A 25,315-nucleotide genomic window follows, 5' to 3' on the forward strand; every position below is an offset into this window, starting at 1 on the left:
CAAATCAACTTGTTCTTTATGTGTGATCCAATAGGTTCTTGTAACGTTGGTAATGTATCCAAATTAACATTTTAGATACATAAACAATAAGTGGCATCTAGCAAGACATCATAGCTATCCAAGTGACGAGAATGTTGAGATCTGACTTAATCTTTCCGTGACTATTATCTTGTATGACTCAATCTCTTTATCCTTGATATCTATATTGATCAATGAGGCATAGATCGTGTCATCCTCTTATCAATCTTTGTATTTCTTGATCTTTAAGTATACACACTCATACAAATAAACTTAATATCTTATATTGACTCATTTGAGCATAGTCATGTATTCTTGTGTCCTAATAATCAAGGGATCCACAGATATCACTTCCGTCATATGGAATGGATAGATCTCATTTACATTACTCATATCCTTCTGTATAACTCATTGCATATCCAGTGATCGACTTTATAGTTCACCCTGTTATATGTGACGTTTGACGATGCCAAAGTATACAACTTCTTATGTAGAGAATGTTAGGACCTTCGGATGCGGCTAGAGAGGGGGGGTGGGAATAGCCGACCCCAAATTCTCTTTTCTTCCTACAATTTAGGTTAGCGCAGCGGAAATAGACAGTAGAAACGAAGATGGAAAAGATCAAACCTCAAACACGACGATATAACGAGGTTCGGAGATGATACTCCTACTCCTCGGCTTGTCCGTAAGGTGGACGAATCCTATCAATCCGTCGGTGGATGAGATCCCGGAAAACCGGCTAATAAGAACTCCTTCTGGGTGGAGAAACCTCACCACAATTCCTTTTGCAACAGCAATAATGGAGTACAAAGAATAGAGCAAGAAACAATGGACAATATGAATGTAAAAACACCCTACCAAGTTTGCTTGTCTTCTCGTTGTCGACTGGAGTCCGTTGATGAAGTAGCAACTTCACGGATCCAACAATAGCAGCTAGAAAACCAGCCGACGGAAGCTCACACGAAGCTTCAGAAAATGAAGAGCTCAGCAAAGCTCAGATCACAGTCTTGAGGAAGAAGAAGATATTTCCACCTTCACTATAGAGGCTTATAAACTGCACTGCGAAGAAGACAAAGAAGAATCCAGAAATCTAGCCGTTGAGTCACAACGGCTAAGCCTGGACCGATCAGACTCCATCCTGATCGGTCCAGGAGGTCCCTGATCGGTCCACAGACTGATCCCCTCTTCTCTGAATCCCCTCGCTTCCTGATCGTTCTACGGACCGATCAGATAACCCACAGAAAGCTTCTGTTGGGTTACTGATCGGTCACCAGATCGATCAGATAACTAAGGTATCACTGGATCGGTCAACAGACCGATCCAATTTCCCAGCTTTAAACCTAAAGCCTTCCTGATCTAGAGAACGAGCTACCGAGCCCTCTCTGACCTAGTCCGGAGAACGAGCTACCGAGCCCTCTCCGACTTCGTCATCCGGTCCAGAGAACGAGCTACCGAGCCCTCTCTGACCTAGTCCGGAGAATGAGCTACCGAGCCCTCTCCGACTTCCACGTCCGGTCCAGAGAACGAGCTACCGAGCCCTCGGAACTTCCACGTCCAGTCCAGAGAACGAGCTACCGAGCCCTCTCCGACCTAGTCCGGAGAACGAGCTACCGAGCCCTCTCCGACTCCATCCAGTCCAGAGAACGAGCTACTGAGCCCTCTCTGACCTAGTCCGGAGAACGAGCTACCGAGCCCTCTCCGACTTCGTCCGGTCCAGAGAACGAGCTACCGAGCCCTCTCTGACCTAGTCCGGAGAACGAGCTACCGAGCCCTCTCCGACTTCCCATGCCAAGCTTCCATACTTGGACTTTTCCCCGTGCCAAGCTCCCTGCTTAGACTTTTCCCGTGCCAAGCTCCTTGCTTGGACTTTTCCGTGCCAAGTCTCCATACTTGGACTTTTCCCGTGCCAAGCTCCCTGCTTGGACTTTTCCGTGCCAAGTCTCAATACTTGGACTTTTCCCGTGCCAAGCTCCCTGCTTGGACCTTTTCGTGCCAAGTCTCCATACTTGGACTTTTCCCAAATCAGGTCAACACAAGTTGGGTCAACCAGGTCAACCTTGACCAAAGGTTGCACCCACAATCCCCCAAGTTCCTATTCTTGTCAAACATCAAAATATAACTTCCCTATTCTTGTCAAACATCAAAATATACCTCGAGTCAGGTCAACTCGAGTCGGGTCACCCAGGTCAACCTTGACCTAAGGTTGTACCAACAATCTCCCCCTTTTTGATGTTTGACAAAAACCATAATCAAGTTAGGTTAACCCGATAACCTAACTTAGGTTTTCCAATAGTTCTCCAATGTTCTTCCTTAAACATTCTCCCAAAACTCCAATGTTCTTCCTTGAACATTCTCTGGACATTCTCCCCCTTTTTGACACACATCAAAAAGAGTGAATCAAGGTCAAGAGTTTCTTCCTAATGAAAGTCCCTTACCTTTCATTGAAACCCTTAATTTCCCCCTTGATACTAAAGTCAACAATTAACTTAGTGATAATCCCATATCACTCATCCTCAGAAATCTTGACGAGTAAAAACTCCCCCTAAAAATCAACTCCCCCTTGACCAATAGGTAAACCTCCTCCTAAAGGTCAACTCCTCCTTGACCATTGGTAAAACTCCTCCTAAAGGTCAACTCCTCCTTGACCATTGCACCAACAATGTCTTGGAGAGTTTCAACCCTTTAGAAGTCTAAAACATCAACTTCCACAGCTGAAATTTCAGACAACAGTCGAAAATCAGCATTTTGGCACGCGATGATCGGTCACCAGACCGATCAGGACTCCACTGGATCGGTCACCAGACCGATCCACACTGCCCTGGATCGGTCCAGTGACCGATCCAGACTTCCCTGGACCGATCAGGATCTCCTCTGATCAGTCCAAGGCTCTCTGATAAGATTTCTGATTTTTTCTCTCGAAATTTAGAAATCCCTAAAAAATTACAGAAAATTCCAAAAATTATAAAATTTTGAGGATACATTCCTCATAACATATATTATCATGGAAAAATAGTTTTCTATGAAAATAACTCCCATTTTTTTAATCTTGATACAAAGTTTGAAAGACTTTGAAATAGCTCAAGGTTAATCCATCTTTGTATCAACTTGCTCAATGATGAATGCTATCACTAGAAAAGCTTCATCAAGGTTTTTCAAATCAATTTTGAAATGATCTTAAACCATTCAATTTAGGACCACAATCTTAGGGCTGAATGTACATGACGTGTACACAAGTTTTCCCTATGATCCTCAAATTTGAATTAGGCTCATCTAGGTACAAGAACTATGCACCTTGATCCTAACTCATAATCCTAATATATCACACACATCTAAGGTGTATCAAACACATCCAAGTCAATTTTGATGTGAGATATGGGTTTAGGTCATCTTAAGCTAAGTTCTCATGCATTTTCTAAACAACAATTTGATCTCCATATCAAATTATGTTTCTATCCTTAAATCAAATTAATTGATCATAAATGCAAGAGATGATGACATGGCATAAAATAATATCATAAGTGGAAACATGTGCCAATGTCATGATGTCATGTCATCAAGTATAAAACTTAAATAAGGCATGACATATAACTAACCTAAGCATTATCATGACATTTCAAATGATAATAAAGTAAATATGATGTCATGACATGGCATATGACAAACAACGTATGGCAAATAACATATAAAGGTATAGAAAATACCTAATTCTAGCCTTTGTTGCCATTTTTGATAATTTTGATCATTTTACCATAAATTCTATATTCCTAAGTGTAATAGACCTAAAATCATATACTAAAGATTTTTAGATCACTATGTGCCAATTAAATTGACCCTAGAAAACTCCTCAAATGTGGTTGGCACATCCTAATCACCTTAGGAATAATTTTTAATTTCATTTTCAAGGCTTGATTACACCTTGAAAATTCCTAAAATGCCATCTTTTGCCATGAGTAGGTTAATTACCTATCCAATTAAGGTTGGCACACCCTAAACCATCTAGCATGAAGGAATCACGCTCCTAGGAACCCAATACCTACTTGAGCTCATTGGGTTCACTAAATATTCACTAGGGATGACTTCCCTAGCAACCCTCCTAATGATCCTCCTAGGCTTTAAAGCCTTGGTCATTTGGGACTCATCAAGATCAACTCTAGGGGTGACTCCCCTTATGACCTTGGTGATGGTCTTCTTAGCCCTATGTCTTGTTCCATAATCGAATGGAACATTATGATAAGCGGGCTTGACCACTTGAGACTTGGGTTTGTGAACCAAACCTCTCATGTCCTTGGGCTTTGGTTTTTGACCCTTAGACCCTAGAGTTGACTTCTCCAAATTCTTAAGAGCATTTTCTAATGTGTCAAGTCTTGACCTCAAGACTTGGTTTTCCTTCTTTAATACCTCAAGCTTTAATTTTCCATTTTTCTTTGAGGTATTCCTAGGCATATGTCTAGTTGTTTTGGGATTCCTATCTAGGTTTTCCCTAACCTTAGATGAGTTAACTCTAAAGTTGGCATTTCTAGCATTGTCCTTATCTAGACTAACATGTTTGGCACCTAAGCACATGTATCGGTTTCTACGGTTATCATGCTTGACAATTGCAATAAAACTACTAGCATGTGTCTTATTAGAATTGCAAGAATGTGCCTTAAAGGATACCTTAGGATTTGCCTTAGCTCCCCCCATAGATGTGCTTGGTCTCTTGTCCTTGTGAGGTTGCCTCCCCCTTGGACATTGACTCCTATAATGTCCGCTTTGCTTGCATTTGAAGCACACCACGTGCTCCTTGCCCTTGCGTATCGGGACTCCGGCTTCCTTGACTTTTGGTGCCGGTGGAGTCTTCCTAATCCTCTTCGGACATTTACTTTTGTAATGCCCATATTCCCTACACTCAAAGCACATTATATGTAATTTACTTGAAATTAAGTTGCTTGAGTTACCTAGGGTTGAGGATGGATATGAGCTCTCTCCTTCATCCCTTCCGGAGGTAGAGGCTTCTTCTTCTTGCTCCAATCTTGAAGAAGAACTCTCCTCCTCTTCTTCCTTAGATGTTGAGTAGCCCTCAACTTCTAATTCCATACCTCCATGATGTGAGCTACTTGGCTCACTTGACTCCTCTTCATGACTTGAATTGGAGCTCTCCTCATGGAACTTAGCCAAGTTGTTCCACAACTCCTTGGCATCGTTGTATCCACCTATCTTACACAAGATATCATTAGGTAATGAAAATTCAAAGATTTTCGTTACCTCGTCGTTGATTATGGATCGGTGGATCTGTTCCTTCGTCCACTTCTTCTTCTCGAGAGGTTCTCCTTCTTTATCCACCGGATGAATAAAACCTACTTGTACAAAATTCCAATTTACTAGGTTAGTCATAAGAAAATACTTCATTCTTACCTTCCAATACGCGAAGTCGTCGCGATCATAGAAGGGTGGAATCGTGACGTCTTCTCCAAGTTGATCCATTCTCTAGCTCGTGCTCCCCCGGGTGTTAATCCGACGAAGAGCGACCTCGCTCTGATACCACTTGTTAGGACCTTCGGATGCGGCTAGAGAGGGGGGGTGTGAATAGCCGACCCCAAATTCTCGTTTCTTCCTACAATTTAGGTTAGCGCAGCGGAAATAGACAGTAGAAACGAAGATGGAAAAGATCAAACCTCAAACATGACGATATAACGAGGTTCGGAGATGATACTCCTACTCCTCGGCTTGTCTGTAAGGTGGACGAATCCTATCAATCCGTCGGTGGATGAGACCCCGGAAAATCGGCTAATAAGAACTCCTTCTGGGTGGAGAAACCTCACCACAATTCCTTTTGCAACAGCAATAATGGAGTACAAAGAATAGAGCAAGAAACAATGGACAATATGAATGTAAAAACACCCTACCAAGTTTGCTTGTCTTCTCGTTGTCGACTGGAGTCCGTTGATGAAGCAGCAACTTCACGGATCTAACAATAGCAGCTAGAAAACCAGCCGACGGAAGCTCACACGAAGCTTCAGAAAATGAAGAGCTCAGCAAAGCTCAGATCGCAGTCTTGAGGAAGAAGAAGATATTTCCACCTTCACTGTAGAGGCTTATAAACTGCACTGCGAAGAAGACAAAGAAGAATCCAGAAATCTAGCCGTTGAGTCACAACGGCTAAGACTGGACCGATCAGACTCCATCCTGATCGGTCCAGGAGGTCCCTGATCAGTCCACAGACCGATCAGGCATCGGTCCTGTATCCCTGATCGGTCTGTGGACTGATCAGGATATAGTTGGATCGGTCCACAGACCGATCCCCCCTTCTCTGAATCCCCTCGCTTCCTCAGATAACATCGCTTCCTGATCATTCTACAGATCGATCAGATAACCCACAGAAAGCTTCTGTTGGGTTACTGATCGGTCACCAGATTGATCAGATAACTAAGGTATCACTGGATCGGTCAACAGACCGATCCAATTTCCCAGCCTTAAACCTAAAGCCTTCTTGATCTAGAGAACGAGCTACCGAGCCCTCTCTGACCTAGTCCGGAGAACGAGCTACCGAGCCCTCTCCGACTTCGTCATCCAGTCCAGAGAATGAGCTACCGAGCCCTCTCTGACCTAGTCCGGAGAATGAGCTACCGAGCCCTCTTCGACTTCCACGTCCGGTCCAGAGAACGAGCTACCGAGCCCTCTCCGACCTAGTCCAGAGAACGAGCTACTGAGCCCTCTCCGACTCCATCCATTCCAGAGAATGAGCTACCGAGCCCTCTCTGACCTAGTACGGAGAACGAGCTACCGAGCCCTCTCCGACTTCGTCCGGTCCAGAGAACGAGCTACCGAGCCCTCTCTGACCTAGTCCGGAGAACGAGCTACCGAGCCCTCTCCGACTTCCCATGCCAAGCTTCCATACTTGGACTTTTCCCCCTGCCAAGCTCCCTGCTTGGACTTTTCCCGTGCCAAGCTCCTTGCTTGGACTTTTCCGTGCCAAGTCTCCATACTTGGACTTTTCCCGTGCCAAGCTCTCTGCTTGGACTTTCCGTGCCAAGTCTCCATACTTGGACTTTTCCTGTGCCAAGCTCCCTGCTTGGACCTTTCCGTGCCAAGTCTCCATACTTGGACTTTTCCCGAATCAGGTCAACACAAGTCGGGTCAACCAAGTCAACCTTGACCAAAGGTTGCACCCACAATCCCCCAAGTTCCTTTTCTTGTCAAATATCAAAATATAACTTCTCTATTCTTGTCAAACATCAAAATATACCTCGAGTCAGGTCAACTCGAGTCGGGTCACCTAGGTCAACCTTGACCTAAGGTTGCACCAACAGAGAACTGTAATGACTTCAGGTCTAAGGACTATTTATACTAATAGTTACATGGAAATATTTATGACACTCATATAACGATCCATGAAACATTCTCACGGCGGGTCATTCAGTACATATTCTCTAATATATATTTATGTGTTAGTCTGATATATCATATTCATAACTTGTGAAATTAAGTCATCCGTTGACTTACATGCTAGTCTTAATGCATTAATATTGTCATTGTATATTAATGTTTGACTAGAAATAATTAAGAGTAATATTTATATGTACTACATGCTCTTATCACTACAACAAAAACCCTCATAGACATCGGTGGAACAACAACAGTTTTAACCAAAAACCGATGTCTTTGAGTATTTTACACCGGTTTTTCCAAAAACCGATGTCTATGAGCGCAGATTTTCGCTCATAGACATCGGGTTTTTAGGCGATGTCTATGAACGCCTTTTTTTTCATTAATAGACATCGATTTTAACAGCGATTTTTAAAATCCGATGTCTATGAACCAAAATTCTGGCGGACTTTCTTAGCGCACTTTTTTTTTTGGGCTTCTTCTCGCCCACCATAAATCGAAACCCTAATCCTCAGGTGCCGATCACACTCCTCAGGCGCTTTCTTTTGCCTCCTGCTCCTCAGGCGCCGATCCCAGCTCCCCCTGCCAACTGCACTCCTCCCCAGCCCCCGGTGCCATCCCGTAAATCGAGTCCCTCCCGCTCTTCCGCGATGTGCCCGTACTCGAGCGCCAGGCGCTCTTTCTCCGCAAACTCCGGATCTGCTCTGTGCTCTTCAACTTCTCTGACACGCTCAAGTCGGCCCGCGAGAAGGAGGTGAAGCGGCAGACGCTGTCGGAGCTCGTCGACCTCTCCCTGTTCACGACGTACGCCCATCGCCATCACCCTTCTGACAGCCCCCACCGGCCCCCTAGCTCACTGCTCTCCTTGATCTCCTTTGTTCATTAACCCACTGAGCTGAACAGCTAGCTAGCTAATAATCGATCCCTCGAGGCTGCTGGTTGCTAGAAAGCTAGATTGCTCCTTTGCTTCGCCATGGCGGACAAAATATAAGCCGACCACTTATAAGGATTAACACGCAGCACAGACAGGACAGCTGGTGTGTGGTTTCAGCTGATCTTCATTTTCCTTTGCCTTTTTCGATATAATCCCCCGTGGATCTGAAAACAACTTCCACTCGATCCCTTTTTTTTTTATCTCCTCCTTACTTGTTAAATGGATCTTGTTCTTTGTTGTCATTGTTGTTGTTCTAGATCATCGGTGGGTGTTTGATGATGAACAGATCGACCTCTAGCTCTGGTGAGGCCTCGACCTTCGTCCCCTCCAGCATGTCTTTTGCTGGGGTGGGAGGAAGCAGCAGCAGCAGCAGCCAACAAACCCCAAAGCAGCAGCAGCATTTCTGGGAGTGGGAGACCAGCTCGTGCTCCCACATCACCGCCCCTGCTGCCTCCAACAACAACCGTTCTTCCTTTTTCCCCTCGGCGGCGGCGGCGGTACCCTTCCAGCACTTGGATCATTACTTCCCAGCGCCGCCACTCCTTCCCATAAACCCTTACTTCGCCTCCCCGGCGCCGCTCGCTGCTGACTACCCTATCAGCCCCATCAAGAGCGAGTTGGACGTGGAGCTCGGCGGCGGCGCAATTGGGCTGAATTTGGGTCACTGGACCTATTTCTCCTCCTCCAACTCGTCGGATCAGGGATTTTATGTTTTCCCCCTTTCTTTGTGACTAGGAAACAGGAGAAGAACTACAGTGAAAGGGTGATGCTGATATACGATGGCCTACATTATGATGCATTAGCTGTATGCCAATTTTGTGGTCGTCTCAGAAAAAGACTGTCACTTTCCACATTTCAGCATAATAGCTAACCTAACTTGCTTTGTTGTAATTCAATATATGTTTCTTGCAGATGTCTTCATATGATGGGGCGCCTGAAGAGTTTGATCAAAATATTTTTTCTGTTAGAAGTGACCGTTCCATTGGACCTGTGGAGAACTTTGCACTTAATTTGGTTAAAGATGCCCAAAAGTAAGTGTTTTCTGTAAAGAGATCATCTTCTTCTCTTCAGCTGCAACAAAATTGGCCTTAGATGAGCATATCAAAATCACTGTGCTTATGTTGTAATATTATAGCTACTTGAGGTTGATACTCAATTTGCATCATTTAGGCAAGCATAAATAAATTCATTTGAAGCTACAATAACCTAAACAATATGTACTGAAAGCCACAAGATGCACAATTTTGTTAGCATTCTCAAAGGTTGCTATAGCGATCAAAATACTAATGTTTTATTTTAGTTTCTTTTGTTAAGAGAGGAATAGATTTAAACTCAAGGCTTTGACGACTTCTATGGCTCAGATGGACTAGGCTAGTTGACACCTTTAAACTTTTCATTGTATATTTGATAGATTTTCTTATCTAGTTCAGAAGTTATCCATTGTAATCTCTTTCCTTCTGATTTGGGTATCCGACTGTGTCTTCGATCTGTTGTATGTGCAAAGCTCGTGAGTAATGTAGCACATTAGGAATATTACATCACATCTGCTTGTTCTAGCCCATGCATAGCTGTCTTCTTTTTTCTTTCTCTTTGCGAGTTAGTATTTCTTGACCCTCTTTCTTCCCTAGACCTCTTCAATAGACCTCTTTCTTCCCACGAGGTTCAGATTGCCACAGGTCCTTGGGAGTGTTTGGCGAGCTAACTTACAGTCACTGCATGAAGGAGTGCTGCAACGATGAGAGATGATGATCCAAAGAAAAGCAAGGCTTTTTTTTGCAAGATAAAAAAATAATATATTTCTCTTCTTTAGTTCTGTTTTCTTCATCTCTAAGATGGTTGATTTGGGCATGCTTTGTTCCCTCAGTTTCTTGGGAGCAGCTGTCTTGGTCCAAGGCCTTTGTTAAAAAATGGTTCAACATCAAGAGCAAAGGTCAGGATAACCATGTCGATGAGATTGCTAGCAAAGGTGTGCCTGATCTCTTCTTCTTATTCAATTCCAGTTTATTTTAATTTTAATACAGTTAGAATATTTTTTCTAGATTGATTGTTTTTGTTGGTCGTCGTATTCTATTGTTGTTATGTGTTTGGTGCTTTATGATTTGTTTGTTTATGATTGTGAACTTGTTTTAATTGATTAAGGGTACAATTGTTATATATACGTATTGATATTAGTAATTCTTAATTTAATATTCTCCTCTATTGTAATATTATTTTAATATTCTCCAAACGTGGATACCACATGTGAGGCAACCACCATTGATGCCTCAATTCTAAACAAACAAACAAAAAAATCTTTTGTTGTTGTGGATTGTTCATTTGTGATACTTGTGGTGTTTCAGGTACGATGAAATGGAGGAATGGTTAGGAATGATTGTTCTTTTGTTGTTGCATGTTACATGCTTAGTGATGTATCTTCTGTGTTGTCAAAAGTTTTGTTGTTTGCTAGAGCTTATTCAACTTAGCATCCTTGTTTCTCCATTTCCCTTCTCCCTTATTCTGATCTCTCTAATGCTTCCATTCACATTTCAGCTATTCGGCCGTCCACAGTGGCTCACTGTCAAGTCACGTTCACAGTGCTACATCGACAAGGTATTGCCTCTCCCCGAGTGTTTGAACTCATTCTTTGTAAACTTTTGACTCAAAGTTGATACTTATTATAAGTAGATAAGAGAAGAATTGGAGAGCAGATCATGTACTATTAGAACAAGGTGTGCTGTGGACAGGCATGCTCTTGGGCCTGGATGTTAGATCTAACATGACAAGGCCAGAAGTTATGAGTATCTCAGAAACATATCGATGGTCAGGGTTCTGGTTTTCACACAACAATGCAACATGGTCAGTTGCCACAGCTTCTTCAGGGTTTGGACTTAGCTGCCTCAGCTTCTGAACCAGGTCTTCAACTTTTGAAAACTTTTTCTGATTCAATCTGGATCTTAAATTGGATGATGGAGCATCATACTTGCCGGTTGCATTGCAACAAACACCTAAATCTTGAATCGTATTGTCTGTTACTGAAAAAGGTTAGGTTATTTCACATGTTGGTATCATTCCTATGGTTAAATGTTAATCTAGTATTTGATGCATAAAGTTATGAGCTTAAAATGATTTATATTTTTTAGTCACCTTTTCCTCTATGATTCCCCTTCAAAATAAGAAAATGACAATCTAGAACTAAATTTCTAAAGTTACTTCCCTATTGAAATAGCAGATAATATGTTTATGCTTACAAGTTGTGTTTTGCTGAGGCTACATAAGCATATAAAAACAAGTTGTTGGTTGGTTTTTCTTTATTTCTATAATATTGGAAGAGTTAAATAAGGGCGTCGTTCAACCGGTAACAACTTTTGACTCAAAGTTGATGCTTATTATAAGTTGATGATAGTTTTGCTTCACAAGCTTTCCACCTAAAATGGTGCAAATTCTCAGGGAGCAGACGTGATGTAACCCAGTGTGCTGATGTAGCTGCTTCAGAAATAAAGCATAGTTAAAGATCCCCAGTAGATGATGCAGTGCTCATTCCTTGCATAAACAAATCCAAACACCAAGCAAGGTATATACAAAAAATATAATGAAGGCCATCTGTAGACACGTTGGAAGGTTTCATACCAAAACATTGTAGTCGTCACCAAAACCTCCAAGGGTCCTTAAATGGGGGAACATAATTTTCCGTAGGAGGGAGGAGACGAAAAGATTCTGCCGTCTTTTGAAGTACAGGGCCCAACTGTTCAGAATGTTACGGATTTGAAAGAATTTTAGTTCTGAAACTGGAATCATATGATCCTGAAATCAGGGAGATAATAACAAGTTGTTTTTTTCCTTGTTGAATAACTTCATTTTAATAATTTTTCCCAAGTCATGCTTTGCTTTACAACCTAACCATCCACAAGCATTGTCAAGCCTTGGCAACATATATATACATGGATTGGTAAGCTTTAGAAATGTTTGATGACAACTGTGCGGATAGTTTATTTTTGTTCCTTAATGAAACTTCTCTTCATGCAGTAACATGATGAGTGTTGCTGCATCATTCTATAAGGTAACTTTAGCAGTTACAACAAGGATATCTGTGCCCTTCAACAACTTGGCTATTATATACAAGCAACAGTTAGAGTACTATATCTGCCTTTTTCATTGCTAGTTTGAGAGTTACTGCATATTGCCTCATTTAATAGAAGAAAGTCATATAATTTGTCTATCATCTTCTTTGCTGTCTTTGCCCCTAGTTGGAAATTGATAGTTCTCTTGTATTACAATAGGGAAATTATGCAGAAGCGATAGCCTGTTACAATGAAGTTCTTCGCAAACTGCTGCTGATGGTCTTGTCAATAGAGGGAACACATTTAAGGAGATTGGTAGAGTTACTGCAGCAATTCAGGATTATATACGTGCTGTGAATATCAGACCAACTATGCCTCAAGCCCATGCAAATTTGGCTTCAGCTTACAAAGATAGGTAATTTCTTCTTTGAATTTGTGCCGGTGTTGGACTATATTAGTATCTTACATCTATGATTCTTCTTTCTATTTATTTGTGGTTGAGATAATTGATTAACGTTTCTCTTTTTAAGCATTCCAATTACTCATCTTGTTACCTGGTGCTCTTACTGCTTTTTCAACTATGATTTTTGGTCTTGATTTACTAATATATTATTTATGTGTTTTTACAGTTTACAAATCTCAAGTACTCCAGAGTTGAAATTGATGAAGTGCGGTTCGAGTGGGCTGAATGCATGCTAGATTACATTTGAAGTGCGGTTCTACCTTGATGTGTTAAAAGAATGTTCTACCTTGATTTTGATATCTGTTAGCTAGCTTTTGATGTAAAAAGAATGTTTGGGTATTTTATGGATATTGTTGTAAGAAGATTATTTATATAATTTGTGAATATTTGTGTATTTTATGGATATTATTGAATGAAGAATATTTGTATAATTTGTGAATATTTGTGTTTTTTTTTGTTATTGTCGGTTTTTCATTGTTTCGGAAATCAAATTGTGCTGTTAAAAAATATACATATTACATCGGTTTTCCACCGCTGTAAAACCGGTGTTATTAACTAATATTACATCGGTCATTTACCGCTGTCAAAAATGGTGTTATTAACATACAATATTACATCGGTTTTACACCGTTGATGAAACGGTGTCGTTAAGTGATACTACACCGGTTAATAACCGATTCGAAGACCGGTGTCGTTAAGTGATACTACACCGGTTTTAACCCGATGTCTAAAATGACAGACTTTTAACATCGGCTTCATAGACATCGGTCGAAAATGAAATAGACACCGGTGGAAAACCGATGTCTATGAAGGTTTTTGTTGTAGTGTATTATCAATTTGACCAATTGATATGCTATAGACTAAAACTTACTACCTAGGACATTATTATATTTATTCATTCGACACTAAACTGAAATAAATATAATAACCAACTTTATCTTTTATTAATAAAATAAAATATGATATAATAATGCCCTATCAATCATTTCATAATTGGTACTAGAGCTAATACTAACAATCTCCCACTAGCACTAGTGTCAATCACTGAAATATCGAATACGTAGTGACCTAGTATGACCATCATGCTTCCTTTGTGCTAAAGTCTTGGTCTAGGAATTCGTAATGTTAGCATCGGTCGACACTCTGCATATCTTCACATCTCCTCTATCGATGCTCTCTTGAATGAGATGGAATCATTATAGTATGTGTTTGGATCACTAATGAAAGCGAGGTTCTTAGCCTGTGCAATAGCCCCATTGTTATCATAATAGAGGTCTATTGGGTTCACTATACTAGGAACAACACCAAGCTCTGTGATAAACTTTTTGATCCAAACAGTCTCTTTTACTACAGCTAAAGCAACAATGTACTTGGCCTCTATTGTATAATCAATGACTGTGTCTTGCTTTGAACTCTTCCAGCTCACAACACCACCATTTATGCAAAATATATATCCCGACTGAGATCTAGAATCATCCTTGTCAGTTTGGAAGCTACTATCGGTTTAACCCTTTATAACAAGCTCTTCATCGCCTCCAAAGATCAAGAAATAATCTTGAGTTCTTCCCAAGAACTTAAGAATATTCTTGACAAATGTCCAGTAACCTTCACCTAGATCTAACTAGTATCTGCTCGTCATCCTTAACGCATATGAGACATCTGGGCGAGTACAAAGCATGACGTACATGATTGATCCTATAACAAATGCATAATGAATCTGATCCATACGGTCCCTTTCTTCCGTAGAAAAGGGGGATTAAGTTTTCGTAAGACTCACACCATGTGTTATCGACAGGAATCTCTCGTTGGAATTCTGCATGGAGAAACGATTAAGCACCTTGTCAATATATGTACTCTGACTTAGACTAAGCAATGTCTTAGATTTATCTCTATAGATCTTGATACCTAAATGTAGGTTTTTTCACCTAAGTCCTTTATTGAAAAATAATTCCCAAGCCACATTTCATTGACTAAAGAGTAGGGATATCATTTCCAATGAGAAGTATGCCATCTATATACAATATGAGAAAGATTACTGTGCTCTCACTAACCCTCTTGTAGACACAAGGTTCATCTCCATTTTTGATGAAACCAAATGCTTTGATTGCATCATTAAATCAAAGATCCTAGCTTCTAGAAGCTTGCTTTAATCCATAAATGGATCGTTGTAATTTAATACCTTTCCAACATGCTCTGGATCGACAAAACTCTTAGGTTGTGTAATGTACACATCCTCGAGTAGATTTCCATTGAAAAATATAGTTTTGACATCCATCTGTCAAATCTCATAATTATAGTAAGCTGAATAGCAAGTAAAATCTGAATAGACTTAAATATCGCAACTGGTGAAAAGTTTTCATCATAGTCTATACTATGAATTTATTTGAATCCTTTAGCTACCAATTATCCTTTATAAGTATATAGATGACCATCCTTGTCAGTTTTTCTTTTAAAGATTTACTTGCACTCAATGGGTTTGATCCCTTCAGGTGGATCAACCAACTCCATACTTGGTTAGTGTACATGAATTCCATTTCGGATCTCACGGCCTCTAGCCATTTCTCAAAATATGGACTCTGTACACCTTTCTGATAAGATGTAGACTCATTGAGACCAACAAGTACTGCATCATTGTGGTCAGACAAGAGAAAATAATATCTCTTAGGTTAATGATAAGTCCTATCAAATTTGCATAGAGCTTGTGCTATTTGAAAAGGTTATTACTCCACAACTTCTTGCAGTGTAACAAAATCACTATCCACAACATCTTGTGGTACCTATTCAATTTTCATCAAGACTTCAGTGCTAGATAGTATATCTTGAATTTCTTCAAGATCAATTTTACTCTCACTAGTTTTTCTAGAAATAAACTCCCTCTCTATAAAGACACCATCTCTGGCAATAAACACTTTACCTTATGTGGGATTATAAAAGTAATATCTCTTTGTTTCTTTGGGATATCCTATAAAATATCACTTGTCTGATTTGGGTCCTAACTTATCTGAGACTTGTCGTCAAATGTAAGCCTCACATCCCTAAATCTTCATGAAAGACATCTTGGAACTCTTCCCAGTCCATATCGTATATGGTGTATTTATGACAGCGTTAGATGAAACACGGTTAAGTGTGAAATAGGTCATTTCTAGAGCATGTCCTAAGAAGGAAGTAGGAAGATCTGTTTGACTCATCGATCGTACTATATCTAATAAAGTATGATTTTTTCCTTTTTGATACACCATTCCATTGTGATATTCCAGGTGGAGTAAGTTGAGTTATGATCCCACACTCAATGAGATGGTCATGAAATTCTTAGCTAAGGTATTCCTCACCTCGATCTGATTGAAGCATCTTAATACGCTTACCAAGTTGGTTTTATACTTCATTATTGAATTCTTTGAACTTTTCAAAGGATTCTGACTTGTATCTCATCATATACACATAGTCATATCTACTAAAATCATCAGTAAAAGTAATGAAGTAATGATAGCCTCCTCTAACTGCTACTCTAAAAGTATCGCATACATCAGTATGTATGAGTTTTAACAAATCATTAGTTCTTTCACTATGTCTACTAAATGAAGTCTTTGTCATCTTGCATTGAAGACAAGATTCGCATACCTTATATGATTCAAAATCAAATGAGTTCAAAAGTTCATCTTTATGGAATTGGGATATGCGATTCTCATTTATATGACCTAAGCGATAATGCCAGAGATATGTTTGGTTCAAATCATTAGACTTAAATCGTTTGGTATTTATGTTATAGATTGGGTTGTCAAAGTCTAAAACATAGAGTCCATTCACAAGATATGCACTACAATAGAATATTTCATTGAAATAAATAGAACAACATTTATCATTTATTTCAAATGAAAAATCTTTCTTGTCCCAACAAGAAACAGAGATGATCTTAGTCAAGGCAGACACATAACAGTACTCTTCAAGTTCTAAAATAAACTCAGTGGATAAATATAAGGAATATGTTCCTACAACTATAGCAGTAACTCTTGTGCCATTGCTTACTCGTAGGTCCATTTAACCCTTTATTAATGTTCTACTATTTCTCAACCCCTGCACATTAGTGCAAATGTGAGATGCACACCCGGTATCTATTACCCATGAAGAAGAAATAGATAGATTGATTTCTATAACATATATACCTGAGGTAGAAGTCTCACTTCTCTTCCTTTTCAGTTCCTTTAGGTATAATTTGCAATTCCTCTCCAGTATCTGGTCTCACCACAGTGGAAGCAGGTTTCTTCCTTAATTATCCCACCTTTGGGTTTAAATGCATGAGTCTTGTCATTGCCTTTGGCTTGGTTCTTATCCTTACCTTTGGGCTTCCATTTGCCTTTGCCCTTTTGCACCATCAAAATGGTACTTGGCTTTGCCTTCTTAAGGTTGAATGCAATAGTTCTCAATATGCTCAACATCTCAGACAATGGTTTGTCAATTTCATTTATGTTATAGTTCATGACAAATTAACTGTAGTTCTCGGGTAATGAATGCAAAATAAGGTTAGTGGCCAATTCTTGACCTAGTGGAAATCTCAATTATTGTAGGTTCTCCACAAACCCAATCATTTTGAGTACATATGGTCCTACCAGACTGGCTTCTTGCATCTTGCATTGAAACAGAGGCTTAGAGATCTCATGTCTTCACTACAAGAAAAACCCTCATAGACATCAGTGGAACAACAATGGTTTTAAGCAAAAACCGATGTCTTTGAGTATTTTACACCGGTTTTTTCCAAAAATCGGTGTCTATGAGCGCAGATTTTCGCTCATAGACATTGGTTTTTTTAGCTGATGTCTATGAGCACCTTTTTTTCATTAATAGACACCGATTTTAACCGCGATTTTTAAAACCGGTGTCTATGAACCAAAATTCTGGCAGACTTTCTTAGCGCGCTTTCTTTTGGGCTTCTCCTCGCCCACCATAAATCGAAACCCTAATCCTCCGCATCTTCCTTTTAGGAGTTACCATTTGAAAGACGAGCAATGGATCTCTCGACGGCGATGTGGATGGCGACCGTCATCGGCGCTGTCGCGGTCTACTGGTTCGTGTGGGTGATGGGCTCGGCGGAAGTGAAAGGCAAGCGGGCAGTGAACCTTAAGATGGGATCGATCATGCGGGATAAGGTGCAGGACAAGTACAAGCAGTACTTGTCCTTCTTTCTCCACTCCAAGGAGAGCATTGCCGCCGCGCCCGACGACGATAATGTCCCTGCCTTCGTCGACACCTTCTACAACCTCGTCACAGACATCTACGAGTGGGGATGGGGGCAGTCCTTCCACTTCTCGCCCTCACTTCCCGGTCTCTACCACTGAGAAGCCACACGCATCCACGAGGAGCCCGCCGCTGATATGAGAGATGGGGATCTCATCTCTCAGATCCCCATCCGAGGTCGCTCGCTCCTCCTTCCCTTCGCTATGACCGACAAAAGGATGGCCGCCCTATTTCTCTTGCTGCTAATCGCGTCCTGCTAATCTCTCTTGCTGCTAATCGCGCTCCGGGGCAAAGTTCGATCGCGCCCTCTACTGTCGCTACGCAGACCCCGTCCGGGACCACGCCCCCGTCATGCTCGGCGAGGTGCTCGACGCATTCCGTTCCCTCCGCCTCCGCTCCTTCGTTAACTGTACCCTCGGCACCGCCGGGCACTCCGTCGCTGTCCATTCGTCCTTCTCCCTCCCAAGCTCTTCGCTCAATTTCTGACCTTTTTCCTTAGCACTCCCATCATCCCTGATTCGCTTTGCGCCGTTCTTTGCCGCAGATCGTAGATGCCCATCCGGAGTTGGAGTTGTTCATGGGAATGGATATGGATGCTTCAATCCATGACCAAGCTCGGGCTCGGATAGAGAAGCTCTTGGCCGTGGATTCACACGAAAGCAAGTTGAAAGCTTACACTCATGTCAGAAACTTCAAGTACATCAAGTCGGTGCTTGGCGGCGTTGATGAGAACCTGCTTGACGTTGGGGTGAACGACATCTTGATGGACCTTGGAATCTCATCCATGCAGGTTATTGTTCAGTTGCACTTCTCATGTTTGATGAATTGCCAAAAAGAACTTACTTTGAATCTAATAAGTTGGTAAGCTATTTAACAGGTGGATGACTCTACAAGAGGATTTAGTGTGCAAGGTGATGGACCTTTGGATATGCGCATGAATCCTCAGGTTAGAGTTCTTAGATGAACTATTTTACTTTGATTATTGAATTAGGATATAAGGCAGTGTGAGTTTTGCACCCCTGCAGTAAAGTAGAATGAATGTGATTTATTCAGTAGGTTGCTTGCCTAATTACTACTTGCCTATCGGAAAACTAAATCAGCGATTAAAGGTGATTAATCATCTCTAGTTTAAGCCATTTTGTTCTCCAAAGAAAGTATCTTTCTTCTAGTGCTCTGTCAAGCAAATGAAACATTTAATAAGAGTGTTGATGCAGGCATTGACAATGAGAAGGCAGTCAAGCTTTATGAAGTTCCACTCATCAAATTCTTGGAGCAGAAATAGCTTTGTCATTTGGGTGGTAAGTTCCTTAAATCCAAAATTTTGTATGAAATTTTAATACAATAGGAAAAGCATACAAGAATCTCTAGCAACATAAGACTCCTTATGAAAGGTAACACCTAACTCCAGTTTATGGATGATAGGTGTAAATGCTCTTTGCCTAAATGATCTTATAGAGCCTAGGAATGTATCTTACTTGTTTCCTTTATTAATATCGTCACATCACATTATGCAGACTTGTTTCTTTCGTCAGTTTAGAGAGTCGGTCGTACGGGCTGACTACCTTACCCTTCGTCAGGGTTTTATCTTGGTATGCTGGAAGTTTTAGACATTTTTATATTTGATATCTTGTTAATTAGTGATGTTGGCTTCATGAGTATAAAGGCCAGAGGTTAGACTCATGGAGTGTGATAATGCATGAGTATAGGATAAAACCTTTATTTGTTAGTTGTCTTTGGGCTTGCCATAGATTGCCATCTTAAATTAATACAAATGCATGCCTACTTTACTTTGGGAATGTTTCCAGATAAAATCTTCTCTTTCTGACTCGCTTAATTTATTCTTCATGGGGGAAAAAAAGGAAGAAGGAATCACTTTTGGTTAGGTTGTAATTGGGCTATGAAGCCAATCACTTACATCTTATGGTTACAATTTCTCCTTTGAAGATAAAAACATTGCATTATAATCTTTATTTCTAAGAAATTTTTTAGTAGTACTTTAAACAAGTCTTCAGTATTTATAGTATGACTAGCATCATTTATTCTTCTAGCTGCTACCAGTGTAGCCACTTCATATGATTTGCTAACTTAATATCTAAAGTGCGCTTTATTTTTTCAGCTCAGGGCATAGTCAGAACTGCCAATCGGACGTACAGAGAGTTTTTATTTATTGGCTGGCATAATGAATGATCACTGCATCTGGAATTGAGTCTTTCTTGAGCATGTGGCAAAGTTATAATGTCTTGGCTTCTAAATGTAACTCTTGCTTTTCTGATTTTCAGTTTATTAATTGCATTTTCTAGTCTCATTCGCATGGCATAGGACTGTATAACCTGTATGCTCGATGTTCAGGTTTTTCTAATTCTCTCCTTTCCATATATTTTCTATGGAAAATTTGTGAGACAAAATCATAGTTTTCCTTTTAGACCAATCAATTTTATGAGAAAACTGCTGATATTTTCAAGTTGATGAAATACTACTTGATATTTTTTTTAATTGCATCTCATTTTCAGTTGACATGTAATACTCTTGTTAACAGAACTAGATCTTGTGCCTACGAACTAAGTAGTGCCCCCGAGAATTTTGAATTGTATGATTTAACAACTATAGTTTTTATTGTTAAATATAGTTGTGGTTGACAACATTGATCAGTAGAAAATACACTTAGTTGCAAAAGGCTTCATCTAGACATTTTGTGAGGATTATTTGGGATATTTTCTCTCGTTGATGGAATTAATTTATTTTACTTAAAACTATTTTTCATGATCACTGGATTCTCCTTGGTATTATTCATGATTACCAGATAGATTTCATAAACATCGTACTAGGGTGTATACAGAGAAATCACTAGGGTATGTTCCAATTTAAGAAAGTTATCTATGCTGTCAAACAAAGTTTTAGAGCATGGTTTAAGAAATCACAAGGTTACTAAATTGATAATCAAATCTTTATTGAGTACAACTTGACAAACTAAGCACCATCAATGTCTATGCTCCATTATGTTCTAGCTTGATGGAGAGAAGTAGAATAAATAGTTATAGACTTCAATATTTATCCCAAATTACCTATATGTTATTTTATGTATGGGATTTGTATCTGATGTAATTTTACTCTTGGTATTAATAATATAATCCCTTATTCTTAGCTGAGTTTCAATTGTTAGAGATGAGTAGCTTTTGTTATTTGGTGCAGATGTTCAATACAGTTTATGTAAATACTAACTTGACACGGTTGTTTCTTTCTTGTTAGTTAGCATACCAAGTTTGTTAGCACCTAGCCCATGCCCTGTGCTTTTACTAGTCTTGCTTTTGCTGATCAAATTACTGGGTCTCTTGGTACAGTCAACTCTTAATGGTTCAACATCTAATCTTGCGGACTCGTCAGGCCGACCCTATACCACATTGTTTTCTGGCCAGTCTGCGGCAGTGCCTGGGTTCCATCCTTCTGGTTAGACATTCCTACATAAACTTTATTAACAAATTCATGTGAAATTTTTCTTGTATGTGGAATTTTGATTATGGTTTGTAAAAAAATAGGTGGTCTTCAAGGATTGCATAATATTCATGGAAGCTTCAACCTGCCAAATGTGCCTGGTTTGCTTGCATCCAGAGAGGCCGCGATGGGTGTTGTACCATCAGGTGGTGTTCAACAACCAGGAGGAAGCATTCCTAGTGGACGGTTCTCATCAAACAATCTTTTGGTTGCATTATCTCAGGTCTGGCATGAGTTTATTTCCACATTACTTCACTGCATCATATGGTCCTTTGAATGTGTTTTATAGTATTGATTCTGGATTTTTTTTTCATGCAGATGCCTCATGGCTCTGGTGTCACAAATAGAGGGGGTATTAATGCTGTTGGAAATCATGCTTTTAGTAGTAGTAATATTAATGGAGTCACTGGGTCAATAACTGGTATTTCCTCAAGTTCAGCTTCTAGGAATCGTAGTTCTGTTCTTGGTTTGGGAGTTTCTCCAGTATTGGGTAATGTAGGGCCAAGACTTACAAGCTCTGTAGGCAACATTGTTGGCAGTGGTAACATGGGAAGAAGCATCAGTTCTGGAGGATTATCTGTGCCCAGTTTAGCTTCACGGGTAAACTTAGCTACTATGCACAGAGCAAGAAGGATAACGTTGGCACTAGTAAGAAACATATTTGTGTACTATCTATTACCTTTTGATGTTGTAAGAAGAATAGTTATGTGTAATTTGTGGATACCAACTTGATGTGCACAATATCTATTATCTTTTATGTTGTAAGAAGAATATTTATGTATTAGTTATATGGATATTGACTTGGTGTGTTTAGATACATCGGTGCATTTTTATTTGTGATTTTTTAGTGAATTAATAATATTAACTTAATTTTATGATTTGTTTGGTGATAATATTGGTTTTTCACTATTTCGGAAATCGGATTTGTGTCGTTAAACAATATTGATATTACATCGGTTTTCCACCGTTGCAAAATCGGTGTCATTAACTAATATTACATCGGTCGTATACCGCTGCCAAAATTGGTGTTATTAACATATAATATTACATCGGTTATACACCCGATGTCGTTAAGTGATACTACACTGGTTTTTAACCCGATGTCTAAAATGACAGACCTTTTACATCGCCTTCATAGACATCGGTCGAAAATGTAATAGACATCGGTGGTAAACCGATGTCTATGAGGGTTTCATTGTAGTGCTTGCTTGTCCTTGATATAGTTGTCCAAGATGTTCAACCATATCATAAGCATTTATGTTCTAATGTTGCTTCTGCAGCTCAGAGTTCATAATGGCAAGAATAAGACATGATACATCTAATGTCCTTATCAGAACCATATCTTGATGCTTCTTATAAGCATCTTTATTAGCTCTCACTACAAGAAAAACCCTCATAGACATTGGTGGAACAACATCGGTTTTAAGCAAAAAATGATGTCTTTGAGTATTTTACACCGGATTTTCCAAAAATCGGTGTCTATAAGCACAGATTTTTGCTCATAGACATCGGTTTTTTAAGCTGATGTCTATGAGCGCATTTTTTTTTTGTTAATAGACACTGATTTTAACAGCGGTTTTTAAAACCCGGTGTCTATGATAAAATAAAATAATTTAATTTTCTCACCAATACTTAGGCGAAATTTGCAACACTTCACTCTTCCTTCCAAACCTAAACCTATATCGCGCCATCCACCGTATACCGTCGCGACGCCGCCACCACTTTCCTCCTCGCCGCTGGTCGTCCAACCATCTCTCTCAGCCTCATCTCCCTCTTCCCCTTCCTTGATCGATGCCCCTTCCTCTCCTGATTAGGATCTACACACGACGCTCTTGCTTCTCCGTCCAACCACATCACATCAACACACGGGCTGTTGAGATCTCACTGCTCTCGTTCGCCACTCATCCAGTCCGCCATTGGATCGGCTTTGTCAACCCTTTATTATCCAACTATCCCCTCTCCTCCAATCCTTCCATTCATCCTCCAAACCCTAGCCTCCTCAGATCTCTCCCATTTAGGATATTTTCTCAAAACCTTGTCGTCCTACTTTCTATTTTTCTCTTGATTTGTTTCTCTTGCAGACTCTATCTAGCCCCAGTTTCCAGTTTTCATCTGCCAAGGTGATTCTTTTCGTTTCCTTTTTAGTTTTTTGGTGCGATTGATGCGTTTTCGTTGTATATTTTGATATTATCTTGTCCTGATCTTTTTTCTCTTGATTCGACATAGTATGGGGGCAGCCAAGGATAACGATGTTTACGAGGAGGATCTCCTGGACTACGAAGAGGAGGAAGAGAAAGCTCCGGATTCGATCGCTGCCAAGGTTTCCGGTGAAGCAGTGAAAAGCTACTATAGAAAGCTCCGCGACGTCCTCATCGTCGTCAATCTTCATCTGAACCACCAAGCGGAAGAGGTGGAGGGCGAAGTAGGATTCATCTCCTCATCGCAGTTGCTATAAGTATTTTTTTTCCATAGAGTTCCAGTTTCATTTCTTCGATTGCTTTACACACACTCCATTTTGGGGTTTATGAGACAGTGAGTATGAATGTCACGCCCCAGAGGAGTCCCTGTCCGAGAAAATTTCGGCAACATCTCCCCTGTACGGTGGACAATCTGAAACTTTTCTACATCCTCACATACCTCAGCCACAGGCGGCTGGAATAATAAAAATAATAAAAATACAACCACACATTCCACGCAGTTTATATAACAAGTAAACAGAAAGATAATACCCTGACTCGAAATCAACCCTACTCCACTACACTCGTAAAGCTCAAATCCGATGAACTCACCTCTTCTGCCGTCCAGGCAGGCATGTAGTAGAATAAATCCAAATCCAAATCCATCGACATAATAAAATCCATACTATGTCCATAAGTAAAATAATCCAAAACATAACAAGTTCAAAACAGTCTAGAACAGAAAAGAAACCAAAAGAAAACCAATCATATCCTCGAGGTCTGCAGGGACCAGCATCTGGAACTCTCTCCTGACAGCACCAACCTGAAAATATCAACAATGGAGGCGGGGTGAGTCCAACACTCAGCAGGTACAATTGATATGCAAAGTAAAGAAATAACACCTAGCACTAATCATGCGTACAGTCTCCTGATAAAAATAAAGATAAATGCAAACCGAAGTAGACAGGAGAGAATCTATACTAACCAGGACCCGGTATAAGGACAAACAGTCCGAAAGGTATAGAAGACCTGTATGCATGTCAAACATAGGTATCCAAACAATATGCAGCATATAAATGCAGCAAACACAATCACAAACAATAAATGCATCATGCATATGATGTCAATGTCATGGTCACCCCTGACGCCAGTCAACCAACTCATAACAAAAGTGGGACCGAGTGGGTAGAGCTGTGACAATCATGCACTCTGCATTGTTGGTGCAACCTTAGGTCAAGGTTGACCTGGTTGACCAGACTCGAGTTGACTTGACTCGAGATATGTTTTGATGTTTGACGAGTTATGACGTGAACAGAAAAGTTGTATCTTGATGTTTGACAAGGATACAAGCTTGGGAGATTGTGGGTGCAACTCGTGGTCAAGGTTGACCTGGTTGACCCGAGGTGAGTTGACCTGACTCAGAAAAGTCCAAGCAGGGAGCTTGGCACGGAAGAAAGTCCAAGTATGGAGACTTGGCACGGAGAAGTCCAAGTATGGGAACTTGGCAAGTGGAAGTCGGAGAGGGCTCGGTAGCTCGTTCTCTGGACTGTGGTCAGAGAGAGCTCGGGAGCTCGTTCTCTGGACCGGATGTGGAAAGTCCTGG

General features: G+C 40.4%; 2 protein-coding genes and 1 non-coding gene across 3 annotated transcripts; 2 read left to right on the forward strand and 1 right to left on the reverse strand.

Annotated features, from left to right (window-relative positions):
* The first annotated feature begins 18,190 nt into the window (after positions 1-18,190).
* Positions 18,191-19,079, forward strand: LOC121997646 (ribosomal RNA small subunit methyltransferase H-like). Its single transcript, XM_042552170.1, has 5 exons — positions 18,191-18,223; positions 18,341-18,487; positions 18,591-18,836; positions 18,924-18,992; positions 19,038-19,079. Exons 1-5 carry the CDS (start codon positions 18,191-18,193, stop codon positions 19,077-19,079), a joined length of 537 nt encoding a protein of 178 aa, XP_042408104.1.
* Positions 19,080-20,173: 1,094 nt separating this feature from the next.
* Positions 20,174-23,990, forward strand: LOC121997651 (probable NOT transcription complex subunit VIP2). The gene is made up of 6 exons (XM_042552180.1): positions 20,174-20,299; positions 21,385-21,490; positions 21,580-21,758; positions 21,854-22,183; positions 23,617-23,687; positions 23,762-23,990. Exons 1-6 carry the CDS (start codon positions 20,282-20,284, stop codon positions 23,988-23,990), a joined length of 933 nt encoding a protein of 310 aa, XP_042408114.1. The 5' UTR covers positions 20,174-20,281.
* LOC122039388 lies at positions 21,413-21,490 on the reverse strand. The gene has a single exon (XR_006128216.1). It is a non-coding gene; the product is annotated as a small nucleolar RNA snoR35 (small nucleolar RNA).
* Positions 23,991-25,315: the final 1,325 nt, after the last annotated feature.

This window comes from Zingiber officinale, chromosome 1A (genome assembly GCF_018446385.1).
Source record: "Zingiber officinale cultivar Zhangliang chromosome 1A, Zo_v1.1, whole genome shotgun sequence".
Taxonomy (NCBI): domain Eukaryota; kingdom Viridiplantae; phylum Streptophyta; class Magnoliopsida; order Zingiberales; family Zingiberaceae; genus Zingiber; species Zingiber officinale.

Excerpts from the sequence above, each read along its gene's own strand:
- LOC121997646 (XM_042552170.1), top strand. The coding sequence starts at position 18,191 with ATGGGGATCTCATCTCTCAGATCCCCATCCGAG. Across the intron at positions 18,488-18,590 it reads CCGCCGGGCACTCCGTCGCT|ATCGTAGATGCCCATCCGGA; the intron begins GTCCATTCGTCC and ends TCTTTGCCGCAG. Across the intron at positions 18,837-18,923 it reads TTGGAATCTCATCCATGCAG|GTGGATGACTCTACAAGAGG; the intron begins GTTATTGTTCAG and ends GCTATTTAACAG.
- LOC121997651 (XM_042552180.1), top strand. Across the intron at positions 21,491-21,579 it reads GCCTGGGTTCCATCCTTCTG|GTGGTCTTCAAGGATTGCAT; the intron begins GTTAGACATTCC and ends GTAAAAAAATAG. Across the intron at positions 21,759-21,853 it reads TTTTGGTTGCATTATCTCAG|ATGCCTCATGGCTCTGGTGT; the intron begins GTCTGGCATGAG and ends TTTTTCATGCAG.